This window comes from Poromitra crassiceps (genome assembly GCF_964638095.1).
Source record: "Poromitra crassiceps genome assembly, chromosome: 9".
NCBI lineage: Eukaryota > Metazoa > Chordata > Actinopteri > Beryciformes > Melamphaidae > Poromitra > Poromitra crassiceps.
The window spans coordinates 1,120,486-1,145,343 of record NC_139630.1 but is presented as its reverse complement, the minus strand read 5'-3'; the positions used below and the strand labels follow the sequence as shown (position 1 = coordinate 1,145,343).

Genomic DNA, 24,858 nt, shown 5'->3' with positions numbered 1-24,858 from the left:
CACTGAATGACCAAATTGATTTAAGTTTTAACCATTTCGATTTCCACTTTCCATACGGACCCCCAGCATTGGTTAGTTGTTAACGTTGTGACTATATTTATAACGTTTATAACGTACTCCGGTTTGCGGTTTATAATTGAGGGCTGAATACAGCCGTGCTGAGGGGTTGTGACTAGTGCACAACACACTGCACCTTACGCCTGCTCTGGACTAGGCGTAATATTTACGACTGGTCTTAGTGAGAAAAAGGCTTACTTTGTTTGTTTGGTTGGTGGAACCGGCGTAGCTGTTAGGTCATAAAGTTATGACCGACTTAGCTTAAGACCAGTCGTAAGACCAGTTGGTGCAACCCGGCCCCAGGTCACTAGATTGTATGTTTATCTTTTAATGTAGATGGAATGTACTCTCCTCTGTCACTAGACTCTATTTGGCAGTCCGTTATCCCTGATCTGGATGTAGATTTGGATTGGAATGTGGTTTGGACTAATGTGAACCAGTCTTCCAGATGCCCAGATCAGCAACATCCACAGGACATATTTAACTCCACATACTCACATAATCATACTCCACATAGTCACCCTAATCACATAATCACAGGACATATTTAACTCCACGCAAGCTTCATATTATGAAGATCAAGGCTGACCCGAAATGTTCACTGTGTCCTGATGGTGCGATTGGTACTTTTTACCACATGATTTGGGAATGCCAAATGGCCAAATGGCGAGGCTCTGGGAGCTGGTGGCTGCTACGCTCTCCACCATGTTACATGTTACTGTGCCCGTAGCTCCGTCAGTTCTGATTTTAGATGAACTTTCTCAACTCAAACTACACAAATCTCAAGAGCGTGTTTTTTTGTCTGGTCTTAGAGCCGCCAAGAAGATGGTGGCTTCCAGGTGGAAACCGCCACACACACTAACTCTGCGTCAGTGGGTGCTAACTTTCCTAGACGTAGCTTATCTCGAGATGTCCACAGCGTGCATTCATGGGGCAAAGGAGAGTACATTGGTGCTTTGGACCAAAGTAGAGGAAGATCTTAAAGAGATTGCGATATGCGTGCAATGTACAAATATTTACTGTACAAATATGTACTGTAAGTTTTTACTTTTCCTTTGGTCCTGGGGTAGGGTGGGTGGGTTTTTCATTTACTGAATGTTTTGTTGTTGTTGCTATCTGTTGTTCGTTATTGATTGTATATGTAACTGATTGTATTTCTACAGTTTCTGCTTGTTAAAAACCAAAAAAAAATTGATAAAAAAACAAAAACAAGTAATCCCCATGTGAACGATGTGAGCACCCATTGGGCCAATCAGTAGCAAGATGCATCATCCATCCAATCAGATCAGCGGTGTCTGATATACAGTATCACACATATCACATTTGAGTTCAAAACCAATAGGGCCTTTCAAACGTAGACATTTTTACTTGAATTGCAGCGTAAGAAAATTAGCTCGTTCCAGCAGCAAAGGTAACAGGCTTCATTAGCGATAAATAAAATAGAATGAAGGATACAAATAGAACATAAAATAAGCAACAGAATAACAGTAGAAACAATAGGAATGCTAAACAAAAATCAATAAAGCAATGGAAACAATGAAAGCTATAAAACAGAACAGCAAAAATGATTTAGTATAGGGTCACAAATACGATAGTAGAACTTCAATAGCGATGACAGCACATCAAGAGGCAATATAACATTTAAATAAACAAAGACAGATGGATGGACAGACGCACACTTCTCCATAATATCGGCCCTGAAAAATCAGAACACTTTTAGCTTGCCGAAGCAACAGATATACACACCAATCATAGGGAGGGAAAAATCGGTAGTATGTTTGATTTTTCATTAAGAGAAAGTACTGCTGGTATCAATACTGTTGCAAATGAGTATTGTATCAGTCTAACTTTTTTTTTTATTGATACTCAATATTGATTTTGTAGATGGTTCTTTACAGATTTTGATTTGATGACCTGATAAGAAATTATTAACGTGTACGACAGCATGTGCAGCATATGATACGAGAAAATATATCTACATAATATAGGATATATAAATATAGATATGTATCAACATTTATGCTGTAGTATAAACATACTGTAATATCACAATTTATAAACACATGGAACAAGATTTGTGTGCAGACTTATTCTCTCTCTTTCTCTCTCAGTGCCTCAATTTTCTCATGAGAAAATGCACCTTCTTAATCTTTGCCTTCGTCTTCTCTCTCTCTCTCTCTCTACCTCTCTCTCTCTATCTCTCTCTCTCTCTCTCCCTCTCTCTCTCTATCTCTCTCGCTCTCTAGTATAAATCCTACGCATGCACCAGCTGCAGTGCAGCGCAATGCATCTCCAGCGCGATGAGGTGTAGCGGCCGAGGAGACGAAGGCTCTTCTGTCAGCGCATTAATAAGCGGTGAGAGTCGTCATGCTGCAAACAGCTTCATAAAAGCAGCACAACGTGAAACAGCCATGATTCACCGGTGTTCCCCGCACTACGTTTGCCCTCTGCAGATTCCAGCACTGTAAAAAACTGCTTCTTAAGCAAACCTCAACTAATCTTCTCCCAAAAAGTCACTGAACAATTGAGCGGGTCATTCCCAGAGGTTGCTGTACAGCCGAGACAGCTGAGAATCTCTTGCTGTTGTTTACTGTGATTATGATGCAGTGATGATGCAAGATGTTCAGGCCACAGTGGATTACTGCTGGGAGTACCAAAGTCACTTTCAATCAGACAAAGTTTGGGTCCTTTTTTCTATCCTACCCTTTTCTTTTCATGTTAACAAATCAGAGGGGGGTTATCAGTCTCGACGGTTCTATATAGAACCACTTCCTAACCAAATTACCCTCCAATTTCTCTGTATTCTGGCTTTTATACAACAGTTGTGCATGTGTACTAGTGATCCGCGGGCTGCAGTTATATCCGCGCTGACTGCGGATATCCCACGGTGCGGGCAGGGCAGATCATAAAAATTAACATGTTGACATAATAATAAATAGCGGATGGGTTGCGGTCGGGTGAAATGATGTATCAGGAAAATTTATATTAATTACATTCTCTAGTTGATGCAAATATTTTAACCTTAATTTTTCGTCAGGCACTTTATTAGCCAACTATGTTGAGATCAAGGAAAGGACCCGAAAGGACAAAGGAAATGGCAGCGGTAAACAATACATCGGAGCGCCCTGTTTGCCACAGTTGGCACAGAAAACAATAAGCATCACTACCTACTAGGGATGCACTGCTTGTTAAGGATTTACTCGAGCAAAGAAAAATTACTCGATCAAAACAAAACATAAAAGCAATGCATTAAATGGTGTTTTCAAATCATTTTTCAATGATCCTCCAGAGAGCGCAATGATATCACTGTAACAGACTGTTCAGCGTGTATGCGAGGCTCTGTGTTTGTCCCCTCGAGAGTTGCCGTACAATAGGAAGTGGGGGACTTTGTTGTTGACCACAGAGCTGGTGTGTGCTAACGCTAGGAGCTAACTGAGAATGAATGTGGAAACGTGTTATAACGTTACAGCCTGACTCTCGTTTATTGTTTTAACAAAGTGTAAGTAATAGGCGGACCCGGACACTCGGCTACATCACTATAGCCCTTTTCAGACAAGTCATAAGATGCTGTTCAAGTAGAACAGTGTTCATTCGGATAAATTGGCTCGCCTGGAGTCTCATCTGGACTGCGAGCAGAAAAAATAAACAATCTGCGTTGGTAAGTGAGCCCCTGCAGCCGTGACGGGGATTCTGGGCAAATGTTGACATGTCTAAAAAGTTATGCCTCCTCGTTTTTATGTGTCACAATGCTGTGAGAAATATACAATAAGTTGCTGCTGCATAAATAAACGTTTTATTGAGGAAAAACGCATTTGGTATGGTTTGGAAAATTTTGTATTTTGAATTACAATTAATCGATTGATTGATTGTTAACGTTACCAATGATCGAGTTTGGAATTTGCGGAAAATGTGCATCCCTACTACCTACAGTACAGTACAGCTCCCTGTTTGCCACAGTCGGCACAGAAAACAATCGATCAAAGCTAGTTATGCTTGATGGGATTTATACGCATGGATGGAAAGCTTCCGATCATCAGACTGAGTGGCTTAAAGTACCTCAGTAGCTGCTGTATCATTAATGTTAATGTTATTCAATGCTGGAGAGAAATTAAAGGAGAAATGTTAGATATCGATTTATGACATTCAATACATTCCAGGAGTTATCCAAGGGTTGTACTTTACATTTTTTGGTTCCCCACATTCCCTCAACCTGCCTCGCCTACTTCAGTTTGATTTTCCTACATTTCCCAAAACGTTGGACTGATGTTTACCGCTGAGGTTTTCCATCCTGAAACACTTTCTGACATCAAACTCCACTGTAGCTGCTGGAAACATCTGGAGGTGTTATCCACTTACATGAAAAAGAGAGTTTTAAATTCCCCTTTAAATTTGTAATCTAAGTTCCTTTTGTTGCTCAGCACTTATTGAGATCTCCTGTCAATCTAACAATATGGACGGTGATGTCACTCTCCTGTAGATGGAGTTTGAGTTTTAAACAATCTGCTGTTGCTGTCGCTGAAAATGTAAAAAAAACAACGAAGAGGGGTTTAGGCAACTAAAACAACTTGGTTATGGTTGGGGTTATGGTTTGCGTTAGGGTTTGGGTTATGGTTCGGGTTATGCTTTGTGTTAGGGTTATGGTTTGCGTTAGGGTTATGGTTTGGGTTATGGTTTGCGTTGGGGTTTGGGTTATGGTTTGGGTTATGGTTTGCGTTAGGGTTTGGGTTATGGTTAGGGTTATGGTTTGCGTTGGGGTTAAAAACGGGACACGTCGGGAGTTGAAAAGGAATATTTTTGGGGAGTTAAATTTAACAATATGCCTGGATAATGCCAGGAACAGGTGTGCTTATGAACTGTATTTAGACGCAGAAAATAGGAGCACGGTCACTATCAGAAGCTTCATGTGTTGTTCAGATTATAGGTTTAGAGGAAGTGTGTGTGTGTGTGTGTGTGTGTGTGTGTGTGTGTGTGTGTGTGTGTGTGTGTGTGTTAAAAATGGATGATTGTCCTACGACAGAACAAATACGCCGTCTGTTTGTATAAATGCATCTCACAGTGTCTTTTGTCTGCCGGTTCCATGGCAGGTTATTATTTAAGCTCTATTGTATTTCATTCAGTGGAATAGCCCATTCACCTGTCAGCTGTGTGTGTGTGTGTGTGTGTGTGTGTGTGTGTGTGCGTGTGTGTGTGTGTGTGTCATGAACAAGAAACTCATTAAGTCACAGCGGAAACGGGTGAGCTATGGAGAGAGAGAGGGAGAGAGAGAGAGATTAACAGAGCAATAGAATGAGAGGCAGTGATTAGGTAAGTAAGAGAGAAAGAAAAGAGTATATAAAATTGAGAGAGAGCAGTGAGTAAATAGACTGAGCGAATGAGTTAGTGAGAGAAAGGAAAGGTGAGGGTAGGAAACAGATAAGAGGAAAAGACTAAAGAAAGGTCGAGAGCATGATATGAAGGTTTAGATCTGAGATAGGCACAGCGATAGTTCCTCCAGCGGCTGATATCAGTGACACTTTAATTAAAACAGGATATTACTGCTAAGACTGACAAACGACACGCATACGCAGGCTGCCGTGGAGCAGATGAGGAGAGAACATGTTATCTAGAACAAACATCAGACCACTAACATGCTGTTTAGATAGGGACGCACTGACATCACTTTTGGACTGCTGTTACTGTACCAACACAGAGCGCACAATTTTAAAGCAATACACATTTTAGGGCAATTGTTGCCCCCTTAGTAATTCCTGTCAAGTGATAGGAAACAGATGCCAAAATCATCCATTTGTGAATGGGTGGGTTCCGGTGCTTTAGCATACATTTAGCATGTGGTAGCATTGGTAGGCGCTCTTTTATTAACTGCTCAAATGGTGTTCTGCAGGGATACATTTTAGGGCCTATTTTATTCAGTCTTTATCATAACAATTTGACCCAACTGTGCTCAGATGATGATTCAAATGTATGCAGATGACACCATTATTTATACTCAAGCCAAGACGAATACTGAAAGAGCAAGACATCACCAAATTAGTCTTGAACAGAATGGTTCACACACTCCTGATTAACAGTTTGCATGTGTTTTACTACAAGTGACAGTTGGCACTTTAAAAAAAAAATTACTCTGAGTGATAGTAGGCTGCAGGCTAACACTTTAGCCTACACTATGCTGAGTGATAGCAGGCCACACATTACTCAAGGTTTAGTGAATTGATGTCCTTGGTTTGCCTATAAGCAAGGCAGCATTACCGATTTCAGATTTCCACACAGAGTTTGACTTGACGTGCTCTCCAACAGACAAAGAGAGAGGGAATGGCATACACACAGACGTTACAGAGGGTCAACAACATCCCTAGCATGCTCCATTCTGAACTGGACACTCAAACTGAGATTGTAAAGACTGTAGGGGTGGGAATCACCAGATGCCCCACGATACAATATTATCACGATACTTAAGTCACGGTACGATAGTATTGCGATATTGTGATAGTATTGTGATATATTGAGTATTGCGATATATTGTGATTTATTACCTTTTTTCAACTGCAAATTATGTCCCCAAAAGAAAAAAGAAAGAAAAAACGTGTTTTATCTGTTTTATCTAATGTGATATATCACATCTCACTTCAATCATTTTTATTGCAGTAAAATGGGATTGTCAAGCAGACAGACACCAACACTGTCATAAAAACCTGTCATAAATGTTGCATGCACCTGACAATTTGTTTAATAAAATATCACAATACTTGGCATTCGTGCAAGATAATATATTCCCACACAAAATATTGTGATGCTATGCTATATCGACCCCCCCCCACCACCCCCACCCCTAAAAAGACTATAGCCATGTTCGGAATGATTCCCTCACTCCCTATCCCCCATGTAATGTTTATCATATAGTGAACTATATGGGGAATGAACAAACGAGTTTCGGACAGGACACTACCTCACTCTTCTTCTGCTTTGGTAAACCCGACCACATTGCATTGTGGTATATGGGAGAAAATGTAGGGTATATTCGCTGTTCATAGGAAATTGCAGTGCATTGTGGGTATTTTATAGTGTGCTATATAGTGAATCAAATTAACAGTTGAGAATTCGGACACTAGTACAAAATGGCCAACACACTATATAGTCCACTATTTCTGGACCGGTTTCGAAACAGAGCTTATGACTGACAGAACAGACAGGAGAGGGAGGAGATGGGATTAGAGGATAATGCTGGTTATTATCAACACTGGCCATATTTAATTTTTTCTCATAATGACAATTGATTCTGTTCAAAAGTTCAATAGCAGGGAAAATAGGAAAGGCCCAGGTTGAAAATTACCAGAATCATCCATGAATGGAGCTCTGTGTGTGTGTGTGTGTGTGTGTGTGTGTGTGTGTGTGTGTGTGTGTGCGTGTGCGTGTGTGTGCATGCGTGTGTGAAACCTCTAAGCATCGATCATCGCTGTGCAGCAGCCGGCTGTAATCACCTCATTCGCACAGAACCTGTCTCTTTACATCGTCTGCCATTAGTCTGTCCTTTATCTGTTGTCAGCAGCCTCTCTGTGCCGTGTGTAAACTTTATTCACTCAGGAAGACGACTTGCTGAGTGTGTGTTCTCCTTCTCAGTAACACCCTGAACATCCATCTCCTTCTCAGTAACACCCTGAACATCCATCTCCTTCTCAGTAACACCCTGAACATCCATACACACACGTACTGTGTGTAAGTGTCTGCATGTGAAGCAGGGTGCTGTAGTCCTGGAGATCACTTTTATGTCGTCTCCTTCCCATTCAGCTCAGACTTCTCTCTAACGTGGCCACTACCTGATGTTGACTCAGCTATTCTAAAAGTGTTCTCCACCTGGTCCACCTTCATTCATTTCCTCCCCGGCTCTACAAACAGTTGAAGGGGTTACACCTGTGTAATAGTGTGTAATGATCCCTGCATGCATTGATGAGTGTGTTGTTGAAGGTACAGAGCTCTCTGTTCATTCTTAAAGGTCCTATTTGATGCTGCTTTTAGCTGTTTCAAACATGTCTCGTGGGTCTTTAAAACAAGGTTGTGAATTCTGTTGCTTTTGTATCTAGCCTCTTCTAGTGCAATCTGGGCACCCAGACGACTAATATGAATCTGGGACAGACGGCCGATATTCCGGGGATTCCGCTGTATAGTGGATGTCCGCGCCAAGACTTACACTTCCGCGGTTATTGTTTAGAGTCCAATTGACGCGAGAATGGCGTTGGAGCTGATCGATTGTAGGTCCAGACGACATTTCAGCTAAATAGCTGCATATGAGACGTTGTCGGACTGTAAACAATGGCGGAAGAGGCGGGACGTCTGCTCTACTATACAGCAGAAACCCCGGAATATCGGACGTCTGTCCCAGAGTCATATTAGTCGTCACTCGTCAGACTGAGACTGGGTTCTGATTGGCCTCTGTGTCTCATCTCATTAACTATACTAGTGCAGTGCCCGTTCCCCCATGCACCAGCCCGTTGGCGCTTCCCCCCCCGCACACACACTGCACTCTGTCAGGCCCCCCTAAGGCTAAGCCAAGTTTGAAGTCGATCCGACAAACGGTTCTCGAGATACGCGAAGGACAGACATACAGACAGTCCTGGAATAAGTCCAAATTGCATGAAATGCGGCACCGCACTCCATCGGGGTCCGAGGAGCGCACTCCCTGAGTTTGAAGTCACAATCGGACAAATGTTTCTCGAGATAAACTGCTTTTTGTGTTGCCAGCAGGTGGCACTATGTCAAATTGCAATAAATTCAGCGCCACACTACTTCGAGTTCCCAGGAGCACACTCCCCAAGTTTGAAGTCAATCGGATGAAAGGTTCTCAAGATAAACCACCTTTTGGTGTTGCCAGTAGGTGGCGCTATGCCAAATTACACGGAATTCAGCTCCCTGCACTCCGTTGAGTCCCCCTAAGCGCACTCCCCGAGTTTGAAGTCAATCAGATAAATGGCTATCGAGATAAAGCACTTTTTGTCTTGCCAGTAGGTGGTGCTATGCCAAATTGCACATAATTCAGCTCCCTGCACCTCCTTGAGTCCTCCTAAGCGCACTCCTCGAGTTTGAAGTCGATAGGACGAACGGTTCTCAAGATAAACCACTTTTTGTGTGACCAATAGGTGGCGCTGTGCCGAATTACACGAAATTCGACACTGCACTGTGTCAAGTTCCCCTCAGCACACTCCCCTAAGTTGAAGTCGATCTGATGAATGTTCTTGAGATAAACCACATTTTCTATGTTGCCAGTAGGTGGCACTATGCCGAATTGCACAAAAACAGGGCACTGCACTGCACAATAGGGCACACTCCCAAAGTTTGAAGTCGATCCGACGGTTCTCGATGGCATGTAGCAGATGATGCTCATCCATAAGCAGCGGTGGAAATGTCCAGGTTTTACTCTGGCAACCCTACTTATACAGGATGCGGGTTCCCGGAAGTGGTGTTGCCCTGGAGCAGTGGTTCTCAAATGTCCCCACCCCTCCCCCCCTTCTATTCAATCTCAAGGACTCAATGTTGACTTAGTTAACGACAGGGTCGTTCCTCCGTTTACTTTCTCAGTAGGTGGTCGTCAAAGTGACGACCCTGTGTTTACTCTCATTAGTGTCAAGCTGGGGCTGTGGCTTATAAGGAGCAGAACTGAAGGAGCACAACTGAAGACAAATATTCAAATATCGAACGCGTTTCGTGTCCGAATCGCACTCCGTCGGGTCGCCATCAGCGCACCCCCCGAGTTTCAAGTGGATCCAACCTACGGGCCTCGAGATACGCGAAGGACAGAGAGAGAGACAGACAGACAGACGATCCTCCAATTATTAGATATATGTGTTGTTTTGAGGGGGCGGGACCTCTGATAAGTTGATCTGTTAGCAGAGATCCATATTTGGTGTAGTTGATGGTTTTCTGGACAGTTTGCCATTTTCTAAACAGCTACTATGCAACAGCATTGCTACAGACACCAAGGTTTGGTCTTCTCCATCTAGTTGGCTGTAAGCGGGTAAATTCAATTAATGTTCATTTGTGATGTCACAAAGTTACAGAAGTCAAAACGGCTCATTTGAAGGCGTTTTTTACCTTACATGGCTGGTGTGGATTGATCTGGGGAGCATGTGTTTTGAGACTTCCATCATGTTTATACAGCATGCCCAAGCCTACTCAGAACCTCCTAAAGACAATGAACAGCTGAGCTGTCAGGCATGAAGGTTATAGATTGGATGTTAAATATGTGTGTCACCACAGGCACCTATTGGTCTATTCAGGTCAGTGAATCTATCCCACCTCTCACTGTGTAAACCCTGTCTATTTGCACACACCTGTAAGCCTACCTGTGTGTTTGGACACCTGTTATAACACAGACACACATGTACGCACATACACACACTGTCTCACTCACACACACGCATACACACACACGCACACACACATAGGGCTTTCACACCGGCAGGGCTCCGTGCCGGTTCCGATTCCCGAACCCAAATTTGAACCGGCCGGCGCGTTCAGACCGAAAAAATAATTGGCTCGGAACCTGAAAAGTTGGTTCTCAGCGGAACCAAAAAATAGTTGTTTTTTCCTTGGAAACCGTGACATCATCAGTGGGCGTGTCTCATTCTATGGTGTGGAAACGAGCAGGAAGGAGAAGGCAGTGACAACATGGAGAAAAATAATTTGCAGTGGTCTCCTGAGGAAACCAAATGTTTAGTGGCGATGTTGGCATCTACCGAATCTCAGGAAAAGCTAGAAAGCAGTACAAGAAAGAGCAAGTCGTATGCCGAACTTGTGGAAGAGATGGCCAAGGCTGGGTTCACTCGAACGCGAGACCAAATAATTAATCAACTTAAAAAACTGAAGGAGGACTACCGAATAATGTCCTCCCACTTTGGTTCCGCTTAAACTGGTGTGAACACGGGCTGGATCGCCAGAAAGCACCAAGGTTCTGAGACTCCAGAATGGAGCCAGAGCCAGAGCCAGAACCAGAACTGTGTCTGTCTGAAAGCGGTAACAGCTAAGATGAAGTATTTGAAAGTGAGTTATTAGAGGGAGGGTTATAGAGTGCCACAGAGGTCAATTCTTTTTTGTAGGCCAACCTGGAAGTTAGCATCACACTGGGTTCCCTCTGCTCAAAGTCACTGCGTTTCCCAAATAAGAACCTTCTTAAGGAGTTAAGAAGGCTCCAAAGAAGAGGTCAGCTAAGACGGAGCCTTAAGAAAAGAGTGTTTCCCAAACGCGTTCTTAATGCCCTTCTTAACCTCTTGCATGGCACCGTAACCCCGGCGTTATGTTTCTGATTTTTTGCTGTTCATCTGTTCATCTGTTCATACCTAATTAATGTGATTAATTAGGTAGTTAATTCTGAACAATGCTGTTCATGCTACATACCAAATTAACCGTCTGAATCTTGCGCATCGAACCATGTCTTCCTTTTTCAGATCAACACAGCAGAAGTTATAGCTGTCTTTGTACAAAGACAAAGACAACATTTCAGATTATTTGGCTTTTTCAAATGGCTTTTTGGAAATCCGCCTAGGTATCTCCCTACAAAAACCACTGCCAAATACTCATGTTTTGGTATTTTTTCATCTTCTTTGAGTTGGGATGTGGTAAGGCCTGTGGCTATGTCTCCATTGGGTTTCTAGCGATAAATACAACAACCACAGGTAACTGTTTACACTCTAAAAGTGTTTTTTATTCTAGGCGAGAATCAACCACTGTGTTTGAGCTGGTGTTACTCAGGGTCAGTAACACATAGAGTCATTCTGACACTTGGAACAGAAACTTCAAAGTCTTACCTTTCAGAAAAGGTCAGGCAGTTGTCTGTAACCCTAGCGGTTCAGCCACAGTAAGCATTTTAGTTTGGGTATGTCGTTTTTCACCATTTTCTTCAGAAATAGGTGGCTTCGACAGCCCGAAAGAAGGATCTTAAGAAGCATCTTAACTGGAGCTGTCCACCATCTCTGCGCTGAAAACAAATCAATCGATCCCAGACTAATCGATTGTTCCACATAATTACATGCTCCCAAATGAAGTTTTGATGTAACAAGTGGCGTCCTGCTCACCCCCATCAATAAATAACACTAAAAATGAACAAGCGGGGAAACGAGGCGCCCGAACACGATTATAATACTGACCCATTCACCTGCTGTTCTGCCTACCTATTCCAAGTAGGATAACGTTATGTACCATTCATTTGCAATGTGTATGTAATGTGCTAAACAAATTAAATAGCCTTGCTCGCCTTGCCCATTTTAAATATGAAACACCAGGTTCCCCCACAAAAGTAGCATTACACACGCAGAACAATATCTGAAAACGTCAACTAACTGACGCAAATAATGACAAATGACCTGGATAAAATCAGACAAAGACAATGAAAACATAAAATGAAATCATATAACATAACTTGGTGCCGTGAATGGGGAAAATAGATATGCAAGGATAGCAGTAGTTGAAGCCATGCCCACCAAATATCAACAGCTCACTGATGCAGGGGACAATGCGAGACCCTGTGACAGGTAGGCAAGAAATAATAGGCCTACAGTAATAAACCCTACAGAGCAGCATCACAATTCAAATTAAAATGTAAGCGACCTTGGGTTCTGTGAAAGGTGCTATATAAATCCACAACATTCTTATTATAAAAGGAATCCATTCTGATCTGAGGAATATAGCCTACGGTAAAACATTTAAAACACAAGTAACCATATTACATAGAGGAGAGATTTTCAAGTGTTCCCCAATTTTAAACACTAAGGGTGCATGAAAGAAAGGAAAAAAGGGGAAAACACAATAAGACGAAGAGTACGCACTGTATTAATCTCTCCTTTTGCCTGACGCGGGTGGATCTGCGAGCGTTTCGTCGCTAAGAAGGTGTTAAGAACGCCCCAGACCCTTCTTACAAAACTTCTTAACGAAAGATCATCTTAGGCTAAGAAGCAATCAGGAAACGCTTTTGCTTCTTACGGGAGCCTTAAGAAGGGGTTTCGGTTAGATGCCGGAAATAAGGGCTGTGGTTAACAAAGGTTTCTGATACTTACTGTAGATCTATGTGTTCAGTAAGACCATCTTAATGATTTTTCAATAATGATTTTTGAAGCGTAAATGTGATCGTCAATAATCGCGATAACCAGAAAAACGCTTTGAAAATCAAAAAAGTGGTTTTCATTTGGGACGATTATCTTGCTGAAGACAAAGATCTGAGTATCATAAACTTTGGTTAAACAGAGACCTTATCTCAGGCATCTAATCAAAAACCCATTAAAAAAAATCATTGTCTTGGAGATGAGGGACCTCAGCATTTCCGGGTTTGAAGAGTCATTCCTTCACCACTCTATTACAGTACTCTATTACAGTACTCTATTACAGTAGGGCAGCACAAATAGAGGAAAGGCTTGAAGAACGGAGAGAGAAAAAGGTAATGAAGGATAGCAATTAAAATAAGATTCAATTAAAGATAGATGCTTAAATACAAAATGTTAAATCAGAGGGGATTATCTCGTGATCGTCTTATGAACCCCGCTGGAACACTGGAGGGGCCGAGCCTCCACAAATTAAAAACATTTCATCACTAAAATGAATGAAAAAACAAATAAAAAACAATGCAGTCATGTACTGTTCATGCATGACTGCACAAACAGTACACCACCAAAACTGAATTCAAGACTTACAGAATGTATTTGTGTTGAAGGTAATTAAGGTCATCAATCAATAGGCAATCAATCAATAATTCAAGAGATTTTGGGGCGTCCGGGTAGTGCAGCGGTAGATTCCCTGCGTATCAACACGAGGGTCGCAGGTTCGAGCCCCTCCGGCTTGGTCGGGCGTCCATACAGGAACAATTGGCCGTGTCTGCTGGGTGGGAAGCCGGATGCACACATCCTGAATTCAAATGTGTTGCTCCAATGTTTTTGGGAGTCATCATATTTACCAGATCGCTAGTCGATTTCGTCGCAGTCAGAAAAGCACACACACTAACTCTGTGTGTGTGTGTGTGTGTACAGTACAGTACACGTACAGAAAACGTAACTCAGTCTATAGAGTATTTGAGCCACTAAAAGCCAGGATCAATAAAACACAAGTTTTGGCATACAGCCAGCTCTCAACACATTCATCTGTTCAACCTTCCTCCTTTCCCTCTCTCCTTTCATCTTTCGCTCCCTCTCTCCCTCCATCTTTCGCTCCCTCTCTCCTTCCATCATCGATATGATAACGTCACTTCCTGCTTCAGCACTGTATCAGAGATTTTCATCCACCATTTATTTTCCCATCGACATTTCGTAAAATTGTTATAAAAATACTTGTACTTGTTCAAACCATACGATTCAGCTATATTTACAAACAGCAGAGAACACAGAACATTTCACTTGGACCAAAACTTAAAAAAAAAACATTTTTCTTTTACATTTTGGTCCAAGTGAAATGTTCTGTGGTCTCTCCTGTTTCTAAATATAACTGAACGGTTTGGTTTGAACAAGTAGAACTATTTTATAACCATTTTACAAAATGTCTATGGGAAAATAAATGACGGATGAAAATCTCTGGTGCCATGCTGAAGCAGGAAGTGGCGTTCACTTTGGCTCTCTATTGAAGATTGTCTGGCGTACAATGTCAAACTGTTGCAGTTAAACTGAAATGCACTTTTGAGTGATATAGACCTCTGCAGAACTGCATAGAATCACGGAAACCATTAAAGAAAGAATAAGAGAGAGCGAGAGAAAGGAGAGAGAAAGAAAAGACAAAGACGAAGACAAAGATTAAGAATCAGCATTTTCTCGTAAAAAAAAACCCTGAGGCATTCTTGCTTGAAATTACAGATTTTATTATCCCGGCCTCCGCAGCACGGTAAAGAAACAGCTCACCTTGTTTTTTCTCTCTCTCTGTCCATCTACCTCTCTCTCTCTCTCTCTCTCTCTCTCTCTCTCACCTCCAGCTAACATAACAAATTATCAGACAGCGTCGTTCAACATTACTTCTAGCCTTGACACTGCTGGCCCTCCATTGAGTTGGTAATGGAAAAGAAAAGGAGCGTACTGTACGTACAGTAATGCGACTTTTCACTGGGAGCCACATTGCATACTTGATTTACTAGTCTCTGGAAAGTTGGTTTCAAATAGTAAAACTGTATGATGTCACAGTTCAGTGTCATCCAATGAAAGAGTAGAAAAACATGAATAAAACAGAGGTCAAGAATGGCTCATCTGGGTGATTAGGCTGGTTTCTTATTCTACTATATAGAGCGAGGGAATATGTCTGGGCATTGAACACTGGCTTAGGCAGGGACTGATCAAGACCATTTGTCCATTTCCCCCAAATTTAAGCTGTTTATGAGCATTTGTCCTGCATTTCCTGCATTCAGGATATTCGCTATTTGCATACATTTGTCATAAATCACTGATGGTGTCTATTGGGCTTTTATTGTGAAGGGCTGTGTGTAAAGTGTGTGTTGGGCTTTTATTGTGAAGGGCTGTGTGTTGGGCTTTTATTGTGAAGGGCTGTGTGTAAAGTGTGTGTTGGGCTTTTATTGTGAAGGGCTGCGCGTGAAGTGTGCGTTGGGCTTTTATTGTGAAGGGCTGTGTGAAGTGTGTGTTGGGCTTTTATTGTGAAGGACTGTGTGAAGTGTGTGTTGTTCAGCTTTGAAGAAGGCTGTTTGTGCCGATACGCGTGGGTCATGTCCCAGCTCTTCTAACATGCACTAGCTATGTTTTTAAGCTTTTCAAAATGATATAGCCATCTAAGTAAATAAAGGCTTTTTACTTCATGCCAGAAGAGTGCCTTGGACCTTTCTTCTTTTTGAACCTGTGTGAAGTGTGTGTTGAGCTTTTATTGTGAAGGGCTGTGTGTCAAATGTGTTCAGCTTTTATTGTGAAGGGCTCTGTGTGAAGTGTGTGTCGGGCTTTTATTGTGCAGGGCTGTGTGTGGTGGGCTTTTATTGTGAAGGGCTGTGTGTGAAATGTGTGTTGGGCTTTTATTGTGCAGGGCTGTGTGTGTTGGACTTTTATTGTGAAGGGCTGTGTGTGAAGTGTGTGTTGGGCTTTTATTGTGCAGGGCTGTGTGTGTTGGACTTTTATTGTGAAGGGCTGTGTGTGTTGGGCTTTTATTGTGAAGGGCTATGTGTGAAGTGTGTTTCACAAGCAAAGAAAAGGCAGTAAAAAACAGGGATTGATCTTACCTGACGGTGAAATCATACGAGCAGGACGCCAACACCGTCTTACTGAACGGAGAAAACTGCAGGAAGAGAGGAATACAAATATTAAAGTGACTATTAGAAGTCAAGAAATATACTAAAATGATGTTCTATATCTGCTTAAATGGACTTAAAATCGAACCGAACCCGTTCGGCGCGTGGGTCGGAGTCCGTTTCAGACTGAAAACATAAGTTGTCTGAGATGACAGGTTGAGAGGCGGGTCATAGTAGCATGTCGATGATTTTATTTGACAATTCTGGGGACTAGATTGGGCTTTGGCCAATCCTGGCGTGTTCCGCCTCCAAATCGAGTGGGATTCAGCGTGTTGTGGCGCTCTCCTCGGGAAGAGCCTGCTGACGCGAGGTTAGTGGCTGAGTGTCAAGTCAAGTCAAGTCAAATTTATTTGTATAGCCCTAATTCACAAGCATGTCCCAGAGGGCTTCACAGAAAATATGTCTAGCTAATTCTAGCTGACACAACAGTAGCAAATTACAGTAGTAATGATAACACATTGAATAATTGATAGAGAAATATAGAAAATATAGGAATATAGGATAGAGCAGAGGAGAGAGCAGGAGAAGGGAGGGAGAGCAGGGGGAGTGTGAGAGAGTGGGTAAGAGAGGTGGGAAAGGAGCAGGGGAAGGGGGAAAGAAAGAGAATGGGTGCCATGCTTTAAAATAGGATGGATGCCATGCTTTAGAATAATGTGGAAGGGGGGGGGGTTCGGGAAAGGGAGGTTTTCTTGCGTTCACTGGGGGTGAGGGGGTGCCGCTGTGTCCCGGCCTGGCCTTCTCTCCCACGCCTTATGTGTGTGGGGGTGGGGGCCGGGGCAGGGGGGAACGGTGCTCTCCATCACTGGTCGAGGGCTGCCGGTAGGTTAGAATAGCGTAGGTAGGCGATAGATTAGCTACAGCCTAACTATACACTGTAGACCTGTTATAGTGTTCAGGCTAAAATCAGACTAGAGCAGAATAGGACAGGCCAGACTAGGCTGTAGATTAGCCTATGTCCCAGTTAGCTCTGGTTAATGTGTAGAGTAGTCAGTTTGTCTGATCTTCTCCCCCCCTCTTTCTCTTTGCCCCTTCCCCTGCTCCTTCCCCACTTCCCCCTTCCTGTTCTATCCTCTCCCACATTTCCCATCCCCCCCACCTCCTCTCTTTCCATGCTCTCTCCTCCCTCACATCCCACCGCTCTCCCCCTTCCCTTCTCCTGCTCTCTCCTCTTTCTCCCCTCCTCTGCTCCTTCTCCTTCTCCTCTTCGCCCCAATTTTCCCCATTCCCTGCCACTTCCTGCTCTCTCCTCTCTCAGATTCCCCCTGCTCTCCCTCCCTCCTCCCCTCTCCTGCTATCTCCTCTTCCCCCCTTCCCCCACTATTCTAAAGCATAGTACCCATTCGACTCCAAAGCATGGCACCCATTCTATCCCCTCCCACTATTCCGCCACTATTTAAAGCATGGCACCCATTCTACCCTAAAGTGAGGCACCCATAAGCTCTATATGTGAACATGCGTTTATTTGACAAAGGGACTCACTACTAAAGGCTTGCAGCCAATTAAATTAAGCATAGTTTGGTTGCTAAGAAATGTGTGTCTATATTTCCCTATCATATAATTGTTCGATGTGTTATTATTACTACTGTAATTTGTTACTGTTGTGTCAGCTAGCCCTCCTTTCCCTGTTCTCTCCATATAGTCTCCCATACTCTCTCTATACTCCCATACTCTTCCATACGCTCTCTCCACATTTCCCATTCTCTCCCCACCTCCTCCCTCCCCCTGCTCTCTTCTCCCCCACACCCCCCGCCCCCCCTTCCTCTCTCCTGCTCTCTCCTCTTGCTCCTTCCCCACCTTCTATACTCTCCAACATTTCCCATTCCCTCCCCACCCCATCACTCTCTCACATTCCCCCTGCTCTCCTCCCTTCTCCTGCTCTCTCCTCTGCTCTCTCCTATATTTCTATATTTTCTATATTTCTCTATCAATTGTTCAAAGTGTTATCTTATTCTGTAATTTGCTACTGTTGTGTCAGCTAGAATTAGCTAGACATATTCTCTGTGAAGCCCTCTGAGACAAACTTGACTTGAATTGAGGAGGTGGGGAGGGAGAGCAGTGGAGCTCAGCGAGCTGCAGGCAGCCAGCTGCCTTTGTGTTGCCGAGCGGAGAGTGCAGCCCGTCGGCCTGGAATCTCCGAGGTGCGACCCCTGACAACCAGGCTCTCTGAGGCGCGCGCCATTATCGCAATAGGTAAATAATATTCCTGGAATGCGAGTTTTAACGAGCCAGTTACATTTCTTTGAAATGACCGTTTTCTTTATTGTGTTGATCAACATACAATTGACCAAGTTAGTAGTTAGTTTATGGGATAGAAATTGATGACAGATGACAGGGACTAGGCGCCATTTTCTCCTTGATTTGGAGGAGAAAATTATCCTGAAATGAAGATTTGATTGACAGCTGCTATGTCGTGATATGATTGGTTGAAATGGGGTAGAAATTTGATAGTACTAGGTGACGTCAGCAAACTGTAGATTACTGTTATGAATGAAATCTTGAAAAATGAACTTTTGATGTGAAAAAGTATGAAAAACTAAAAAAAATTGATTTTTTTGGGGGGATACATTATTAAATAGGTGCACTGCATACCCAGGTATTTGAACTAAAATAAAATAAGTCATTTTTGGGTTCAGCTCGACTTTAAAGAGAGAAATTTGTACGAGGAGTGCATTTCAGCTTTACTTTCAGAACTAAAATCGTGGATTACGTGCCACCGCTGTCAACGAGTCAACAGGTGCAATCGATACTGTGCAACTGTCGGTATCTTCTCAACGGAGAAATGTTCACGTTGCTGTGCCTTTAGCCACTGAAGAGCAACACAACATGTGAGAGCATCTAGACATGCTGTGCCAGGTTTCTCTGGTTTCTCCTTGTAACAGATGGCGGCTCATCTATAATAGAAGGAGAGAGGACCTTTGCATCACGTCTCATAGCAGAACACCTGACAGTCTTCTCAGCACTGCATCAGTCATCAGACTGTGATGTGACAAACCTCAACCTCAAGTCTACATGTTGCTACAGCACTACAGCACTGCTACAGCAGTACATCACTGCTACAGCACTGCGCAAAGAAGTAGAGGCATTTCTTTCCAGTCAGAAATCAAACAAAGCAGAGGAGCTGTCAGTTCATAGGCCCATGTCTCCTTTCTATTTGACATCACCTGAACCAACTCAACCTGCATCTCCAAGGTGGGGAGGCAGACGTGGGAGAGCGGTTTCAAAAGGTGAACGCTTTTTGGGTAAACTTGGACCTATTCCTGGCTGACAACAACACTTTATACTCCTTCAAATAAGACTGTGCTGTCACTAAAGTCAGTGCTGCTGAAAAGTCTGCCAGACGACTTCGGCACACGGTTCAACAACTTCTAAAATCCTGGGGCCAGTGTTGCTCTTTGTGGCTGTGGGTGTCACAGGGAGGCAAACAGGGCAAAAAGAAACATGTGTCATTAAAGACACAAATCTTTTTGACAAGCCCAATGTGGGACATGGATATTTGTTCTTAAGGAGTGTGATGACTGGTAGATGCAAAATATGCTATTTGAAATGTTGTTCACTCAGCATAACTAAAAATTAGGGGTGCTCCGATCCGGCTAAGCCACGATCCGATCCGATTCCGATTCCTGAGGTCACGATCCGATTCCAGAATCGATTCTTGATTCCAACGATTCTCGATTCCAACGATTCTCGATTCCAACAATTCTCGATTCCAGAATCTAGAATCGATTCTCAATTATGTAGTTTTATATTGCAATAACACACAAAGGTAAATATAAAACAAAAAATGACAAATGTATTAATGCTGAACTTCAAATTCAACTTCTGTATTACAGTCAGGGCCTAAATTCATTTTGCAAACTAGGGGGGAATTCCCCCCTTATGTTCTTCAGATAAAATGGATTTATAGGCTGGGGGGGATCTGTAGAATTTGAGAAGGATTTATAGATTTTGGGGGGAATACATTAACCAGAGTTCTTAAGTGCAAGAGGTGGTGGCACCGTGGCAGTACAGTACACAAATGACATGAACATTTGGAAACTTATTCAGCCGGTATCTTGCATGTTGCGTTCAGGTGCACTGTATTTTTTTTTTTTTTTTTTACGAATTTAACACATTTTTTTTTTACTGTAGGTAGGGTTTTTTTGAGGATTCTGGCTCATCTTTCAAGACCCGAGGATTATTTTCTGCTAAGATTTTGTGAACACAAAATATCTCAAAAGAACTAATAGAATGTGTGCTTTCTCTGTCTAAAAGAGTTAGTTTGTAGAGTTAGTAGTTATGTAGGCATTAGCACTTGAATACAGCATGGTTTCAGCGTCTGAAAATTTAAGCTGAGATAAATAGCTTTTTGTGAAATTCGATAGAACAGTCACTTTAACCATTCATTTTTGGCATCAGTAAGACGTCAGACATCTAAACAATAGTTTTGAACAGTAATTTCCTCCATAACAGCAGGAAACCCCCCTCTCCTTCAAACTCCTCCCTCCGTGTGTGTTCTTCTTGGCTGCAGCGGGCGTGTCACAAGCGAGTTTCTGCTGCTGCTGCTGCTGCCTGTCTGCTGGCGGCCGCTGGGCAAGTCTGGATGGGCTCGCTCGTTTCTTGGGGTTTCGGTTGAGAGCTTTGATGAAGCTTTTGCGATTCTGGTCTTATTTATGCTGCGTGTTTCAAAGTGTGTTGCACCCATAATCTATTATGCAAATTTGCAATCCCCCACTGCCAGCAACCAGCGCGAAAACGAAAGCGTTTTCGCCAATCCATTTTACAGTATGAGAATGGTTTCATCGCACGTTCCCCTGCAGTTTTGGCTCGGCTTTTTCTAGTCTGGAGAGCACTGTCGCCACTTAGTGGGTCGGTGGAATGGGTTGTACACGTTCGGTGGCTCCCATATTTATATAGAAGATGTAAAAGGGTTAGATGCACATCCCACCGTCAATTTTTTTTTTTTTTTTTTTTGACGTATCAACTCGTCATTGGCAGTCAACCGTTGGATTTTTTTTGACGTATCAACTCGTCATTGGCAGTGAACGTGTTAAGAATAGATTCTTGGGAGTTTGGAATCAATCCAGGGATCGTGGCATTAAGAATCGCGATCCTTTCAGAATCGATTTTTTGGAGCACCCCTACTAAAAATGCATGTATCTTCTACAACTCCACTGTTTATTTTATTTTTTAAGGAGGGGGGGGGGGGGGGGGAGTGGGGCATTTACAACTAAGATGCAGTTGCAGCTATTAAATGCAGTAAAGTAAAATATCTGATTTATAGTGCTCAGTAAATTCATTTGAAAATAAAGAATTTCAAAGAAAGAAAGATATGACTTATGGGCGTTTTTATGAATAACAATTTTACTGCCATTTTTGAAATCGCAAACATGACAAGCAGACGTGACAACGATCTTGTGATAGCACAAAATTCAGCTCTATTGGGGCTTACGTGGAAAGTCAAAAAGCTGACAGTGCTTCACAAATAACACAAATAAATAAAGTCACATGACAACACTAAACGAGTTGTATGCCTCATGTTTGTTTATTGACATGGCTAGATGAAGCTGACAGAAGCCCTCAGAGTCAGACAGCTCTGGTGTTTCCTGTCTTTCTGCAGACCAGACAGAGTGGAAAAAGTCCACAGAGCAGTTTTACTCACTGTTGGCTAAGCACTCCTACATATCAATTAATTTACTCCTTTCCCCCCTTCTCTCTCTCTCTCTCTCTCTCTCTCTCTCTCTCTCTCTCTCTCTCTCCCTCTCTCTCTCTCTCTGTCTCCCTCTCTCTCGCTCTCTGTCTCCCCCTCTCTCTCTCTCTCTCTCTCTCTGTCTCTTTCCCTCTGTCTCTCTGTCTCTCTCTCTCGCTCTCTTTCCCTCTCTCTGTCTCGTTCAGTTTCTTTTTATCTCTCTCTCACTCTGCTGATCCCAGATCCCCTCGCCTCCTTTCTGCTCCCTCTAGTAAATCCATAACAGCCGACAGATTTGCAAACACTGAGAAACACACACACACACAGACGCACACACACACACACACACACACACACACACACACACAGACGCACACGCACGCGCACGCGCACACACACACACACACACACACACACACACACACACACACACACACACACACACACACACAGACGCACACACACACACACACACACACACACACACACAGACGCACACGCACGCGCACGCGCACGCGCACACACACACACACACACACACACACACACACACAGAGTCAGGATGAGTTCTTCTCTCTATGAACACCTTTTAGCGATCGATTGGTGATGTAGGTCCTGAAAACACCACCGGGGGCAGCAAGGGGAAGAACCAGTGTGTGGGGGGGCTGAGGGGCAATGTGGGAGTGCCGGCCCCCTTGCTCGGATCGCACCCATTTTTGAACTCGGCCTTCATTTTGACTAAAGATATTGCACACTACGCATGCTCGCCTGCTGTAAGTTACATATCGTCGCTGTCGTTCCAGGACCTGGAATCTCCAAAACAGCAACTTTTCAGGAAGTAAAAAAAACCTCTTTGCTCTTAAAATACTGAACCAAACGTCGTCAAAGTTGGCACATGTCTTAATTATAGTAAGTTTCCCGCTGAATGTGTCATTACTTTGTTAATATCTTACCTGGATAAGCTCAAATGACATTGTTTATATTATCAGTCCGACTTGGAAGCACTTTCTCCCGGCCAGTCAGGCGGGAGAGAGTGGTATGCTCATGCACGAGCCCCAAGCTCCGGGCCGCGGGGGCGCGCGCAGTTGCAACAGCGTGCCCCTCGCCTCTCTCATGACCGAGGCGGGGGCTTTGAGAACAGTCTGACATAGCGTATCGTTAACATTACTTTATTCTCGTCAGAAACCACTCCGATTTGCATGTTAAAACAAGTTTGCAGCCTAGGAATAACTGGAAAACATTGTATTGATCTATTAATGTCAGAGGAAGCCAGGATTAGTCAAAACGATATCAGAAATACACAGCACGTCTGCCGTGTGACTTTTCCGGGTTTAGTGTCCTGCGTGGGGGGGGGGGGGGGGCAACAAACGGAGGTAGGGGGCGAATTTTGAGGTTTGACTGACAGATTGAGGGCGAATGGCGTTAAGAGATTTACTCACAAGATCGTTTTAATGCTTTTCCATATTGGTTGCATTTGTTAAAAACCCCACAGAGACGTGAAGGGTGACCAATGGCACTGATTTATGACCAAAAGTAAAAAAGTGAAAAAAGGGAGATTCGAGGTCCTGGCACAACAGCGACGATATTAAAATAAACCAAGCATGTATATCAATGATAATGATAATAGTAGATATATAAATGGTAAAAATATGAAAAGATAAAAAGCAGTTTTTTCTCTGACATTGGTGCACTCTCACATACACAAAGCTTGCACGGTGGCTTCGCCAGTGGTTTGCGAATTTTGGTAATGTGGAAGTACAGCAATGGCCATCGACTCGAATGTTCATGAAATAACGGATCAAATGACATTTGTTGGCCAGGCGTCAGAAGACTTTGATTATACGACACAAGCTTTATGGACATTTGTTGCCCTTTTTGAAGCAGAATGTCCAGCTCCCCGGGCCCAGAGTCTGCATTTGGAAGAAGCGCCTCCTGGAGAACTCGTATGAATAAGTCATATGAAGAAAAAACCCTTAGCCGAGTTTGTACTGGCATGACAATGAGTAGATTAATGACAGCACTGAAATATTAAAAAGGATTCTAACTGCCACATCACATTAAGATGTGTTTGTGCAAAAGTTTCCAAGAGAGACAGTGTGTGTGTGTGTGTGTGTGTGTGTGTGTGTGTGTGTGTGTGTGTGTGTGTGTCTGTGTCTGTGTCTGTGTGTGTGTGTGTGTGTGTGTGTGTGTGTGTGTGTGTGTGTGTGTGTGTGTGTGTAGTGATTTGTGCTTAATCAGGGTAATCTGAGGTCTGAGTGTGCTTGGAGACTCCTCCGCGGCTGTCTGCTCTCAGGCTGCATCCCCCCAAACAACAAGGACACACACACACACACACACACACACACACACACACACACACAAGTGCCGTGTGTGTGTGTGTGTGTGCATGCTTGCGTGTGTGTGTGCGTGCGTGCGTGCGTGCGTGTGTGCATGCGTGCGTGCACACACAACCCACGTACACACACACACACGTGTGCCGTGTGTGTACGTGTGCATGTACATGAGGATGATGTGTGTGTGTGCTTGTGTGCATGCGTGTGTCTGAGACTATCTGGTCTTGTTAAGTCCATTTAAGTGGCTCTTTTGATGCTGTCAGACGCTGTGCTGCCTCTCCGCCATCACACACACACACACACACACACACACACACACACACACACACACACACACACACACACACACACACACACACACCACAACAACAACACACATTCCCAATTCCAAGAACACAGTGTTGTGTGTATTACATGATATTTGAAGTAGCATGTGTGTGTGTGTGTGTGTGTGTGTGTGTGTGTGTGTCTGTACCTTGACTCTGCGGATGGCGATGGTGTGACCTAGCAGTTGATTGACAGACTGCCGGACGTTTCTCAGGTCCCACACACAGAGACTGCAGTCT

The 24,858-nt window shown here is 43.4% G+C and overlaps 1 protein-coding gene across 1 annotated transcript in view; it reads right to left on the bottom strand.

Moving 5' to 3' along the window:
* pex7 (peroxisomal biogenesis factor 7) overlaps positions 1 to 24,858 on the bottom strand; it is a 100,587-nt gene that overhangs the window by 25,212 nt on the left and 50,517 nt on the right. Inside the window, 2 exon segments of the mRNA XM_083642668.1 lie at positions 16,226 to 16,281; positions 24,768 to 24,856. Of these exon segments, the coding sequence (XP_083498794.1) occupies positions 16,226 to 16,281; positions 24,768 to 24,856 (145 nt within the window).